General features: G+C 38.9%; 1 protein-coding gene across 1 annotated transcript; it reads left to right on the top strand.

Moving 5' to 3' along the window:
• Nucleotides 1-3,041: 3,041 nt before the first annotated feature.
• Nucleotides 3,042-3,837, top strand: LOC110096914 (aspartyl protease family protein At5g10770-like). The gene is made up of 2 exons (XM_028701169.1): nucleotides 3,042-3,386; nucleotides 3,517-3,837. Exons 1-2 carry the CDS (start codon nucleotides 3,042-3,044, stop codon nucleotides 3,835-3,837), a joined length of 666 nt encoding a protein of 221 aa, XP_028557002.1.
• Nucleotides 3,838-4,118: the final 281 nt, after the last annotated feature.

The raw sequence follows: 4,118 nt of genomic DNA on the forward strand, positions 1-4,118 counted from the left end.
TCTTTGATCTATTGTTCAGAGTGATGGTGAAATAGATTGTGATATTATCAGCATAATTCAAGTTGGATGGTTGAAGTGGAGGAATGCATTGGGCTTGTTATGTGATAGAAATGTACTCCTCAAACTTAAGGGGAAATTCTATAAGATGGTAGTGAGGCCTGCAATGCTTTATGGTGCCGAATGTTGGCCTTTAAAAGAGAAGCATAATACTAAGTTAAGTGTGGCAGAGATTAGGATGCTCAGGTGGATGAGTGGCTTTACCCTTAGAGATAGGATACGAAATGAGCATATACGTGAAAAGGTTGGAGTAGCTCCAGTAGAAGATAAGATTAGAGAAAGTCGCCTTAGATGGTTTGGTCACATAAAACGGCGGCCTTGCGATGACCCGGTTAGGAGAGTAGAGGTATTAGATTTGACTTATGTTAAGAAAGGTAGGGGTAGACCTAAAAAGACTTGGTTAGAAAATATTAGGAATGACCTTTCTTTATTAGATTTAAACGAGAATTTGACTTTTAATAGGACACAATGGAGAAAAAGGATTCATGTAGCCGACCCCACGTAGTGGGATAAAGGCTTGATGTTGTTGTTGTTGTTGTTGTTGTTGCAATCCAAACCTATACATACTATCGAGATCGAGCACCTTATAGCAGCCAATCAAATAACAGATTGCATGGTTACTGGTCAAAAATCCCAAGTTTGCATTCATCATCACCGAGTTTCATTTGTATATCAAATCTGCAAACCAGCATTATCTGGAGATATTTATGTTCATAATAAAAAATAGTTTATAATATATACATCTGACATATTGAAGGATAAATGAGATAACGATCCTTCTGACCTCCGTTGCTTGCCAATTACGGTCCTTCCAACCTCCATCACTAGACTACATTCTTTCGACCTCCGTCGCTCGCCAACTACGCTCCTTCCGACCACCGTCGACAGACTACAGTCATCCTTACTAATGTTGCCCTCCGACTATGGTTCTTCCGACCTCCGTTGCCAATTAACGGTCTTTCCAACCTCCATTGCCCGTCAACTATGGTCCTTCTGACCTCCGTTGCCAGACAATGGCCTTTTAATTACTGTCGCCCATCAACTACGGTCTTTCCGACCTTCGTCACCCGCCAAATACGATCCTTCCGACCTTCGTTGCTAGATAATGGTCTTTCTGACCTCTGTCGCCCGCCAACTAAGGTGCTTCCAACCTCTCTCACCAGATTAAGGTATTTTCGACCTCCGTCGCCTGCTAACTATAGTCCTTCTGACCTCCATTATCAGATAACAATCTTTTTGACCTCCGTTGCTCATCGACTACGGTCCTCTAAACCTCTGTCGTCAAACTACAGTCTTTCTAACCTTCGTCCCTTGCTGACTACAATCCTTCCAACTCCGTCGTTAGATAATAGTCCTTACCTCTGTCGCCAGCCTACTATGGTTTTTCCAACCTCTGTCGCTAAAGTACGGTCTTTCTGACCTTCATCGCGCACCGACTATGATTCTTCTGACCACTGTTACTCCACTAAAGTCTTTCCGACCTTCATCGCCCGTCAGACAGTGGTTTTTCCTTTTTTTTAGGGGTTTTGACATAAAAACTCTTGTCTCTTATGAACGCTACACCTTCTCTTTTATTTGATTGTGTGCTGAATCTTCGTATAAAGCTAAGACGTTAAATTTTATATTTCTCTATCGCCGCAAATATTCCAAGACGCAACATGAATATATTCTTGTGTCATCTAATTCCTAAAAATTTTTCTAGAATTTTTATTATTCTATCATAAATTTCAAAACAAATATCTTTATAATTAATATTTTATCTATAAAATTATTATATGTATTGAGAAACTCAAATTTGATGTGTAATGATATATACATTTTAATATTTTATTATTTTGTCATAAATTTAATGAAAATATCTTCTTTAATTTTTCACTATATACAAATTAAAATAATACAAATTAAAATAAAAAAATTTCATTCATTTAAATATAATAGAAATATCTTCTATTAACTTTTAGATATCATTTTGACAAAAAAATTGATCATAAAATTATGACCCAAATTTGTTTCAATGTTATGTTATCAGTATAATATAAAATAATATATACAGAAAGAAAAATGTAAACTCATTACACCAAAAAAAAAAAAAAAAAATGATTTGTACTCCTTTTGATTATACGGATAAATATAATATTTTGCGAAGCCTACATTAACTAATAATTAGATATTTCAATAGAAAAAAAATTTATGAAACCCTAGCTGAATCAACAGAAGAAATTTAAAAAGTGCAAACAATAAAAAAATTAAGAACTTAGCTTACTTCCTAGTTTTCCTAAGCAAAGCTTCGAATTTCGCATGGGGACTTCTTCTTCTCTGCTCTCCTGCTATATTATTTTTCTCAATCTGCTTCTAATAGAGAAGAACTCTCTAGTATTAGCGCGGGAGCTTGCTAGAGAACACCATATCATAGACGTCAATTCACTGCTGCCGAGCAGCTCCTGCTCCATGCTTGATAATGGTTTGCTAGCAATGTCAATAATTTATTAATTCCCTATTTGATACTATTTATTTCATAAATTAATTAGAATAATAATAAATCATGTAGTAATTAGGCTCATTTAATAGACATCAGAAGCTTAAACGTGATGCAAGAGAAAAAAATTCCTTCTCAGTCACATATTTCTAAATCCCAATCAATACGTACATTAACAAGTTGTTCCAATTGTGGCATGCACGAATCCTTCCAAGCTCAAGGTGGTCCATCGGCGTGGCCCATGCGCATCCCTGGCACACAAAGACAAGCCATCTCATGTGGATCTCCTCCGTAAAGACCAAGCCCACGTCAACTACATCCACCGTAGAGCTGCCGCCGTCGCCGCCGCCCGCCGAGACTCTGTTGATGACTCTCTTTCTGCAAGAGTTCAAAAAAACATGGGTGCTGAACTTATTTACGACGACTATATCGTCACCATAGGCCTTGGCACCCCTACCAAGTCCTTCTCAGTTCAATTTGACACTGGTAGCGATCTCACTTGGGCCCAATGTGTCCCTGCAATAACTGTTATCCCCAAAACGACCTACTTTATGACCCAACCCAATCCTCTACTTTCTCCAAAATCTCTTGTCAATCCAGCTATTGTCACCAACTTGATGTATATTATTGCCCCTCTCCGTCCTCCTGTATCTACATAGAATACGTTGATGATTCTCATACTCAAGGCTCCCTCATTCAAGATGCCTTGACATTCTCCTCTGATACCATGCAGAACATTTGTTTCGACTGCAGCCATGACAACGGGGGGCAATTCATGAAAATAGATGGGTTACTAGGCCTCGGTCGAGGGGCTCTTTTAATTATTTCCCAGACAGCTCAATTCTATGGCAAGGTATTCTCATATTGTCTACCATCAAATTCCAACGTAGTTAGATATCTCGCACTAGGTAGCTCTGCCACTGGAGTGCAGTATACACCGATGTTAACCAACCCAAAACCTGCCATCCCAATACTTCCTAAAGCTTGTTGCCATTTCTATTGGGGGTGAAAGGCTCGCCCTTTCACTTACTGTGTTCAGTGCCGCTGGAACCATGTTGGACTCTGGTACGGTGATTAGCAGACTACCGCCCACTGCCTACTCCGCCCTACGCAGCATTTTCCGACAACACATGACCAATTACCCGATAGCACCGTCACTGTCCATACTCGACACATGTTATGACTTCACTAACTACCAGAAGGTGAAGGTGCCGGCAATTGCATTTATCTTTGATGGCGGAGTGACTGCTAACTTAGATTTCAGGGGATACTTTATATGGCCAAAAAATCTCAAACGTGTTTAGCCTTCGCTGGAAATAATACTGCTAGTGACATTGTGATCATTGGTAATGTACAACAATGAGGGTTCAATGTAGTCTATGATGTGGGGAACTTAAAAATTGGCTTTGGGGCTAATGGTTGTAGCTATAATGAATAGGTTTCGGCATGTTTGTTATACAATTGGGGCGTGTGGCATAGTTAATGTCATCATGATAAATAAAGTTCAATTTGTTTGGGGAGTAAAACACTAGGGAGCAAATACCAAAAAAAAATGTAGCCGAAATGAAGATAAGGTTCTAACATG

Source organism: Dendrobium catenatum, unplaced genomic scaffold (assembly GCF_001605985.2).
Source record: "Dendrobium catenatum unplaced genomic scaffold, ASM160598v2 fragScaff_scaffold_153, whole genome shotgun sequence".
Classification (NCBI taxonomy): Eukaryota; Viridiplantae; Streptophyta; class Magnoliopsida; order Asparagales; family Orchidaceae; genus Dendrobium; species Dendrobium catenatum.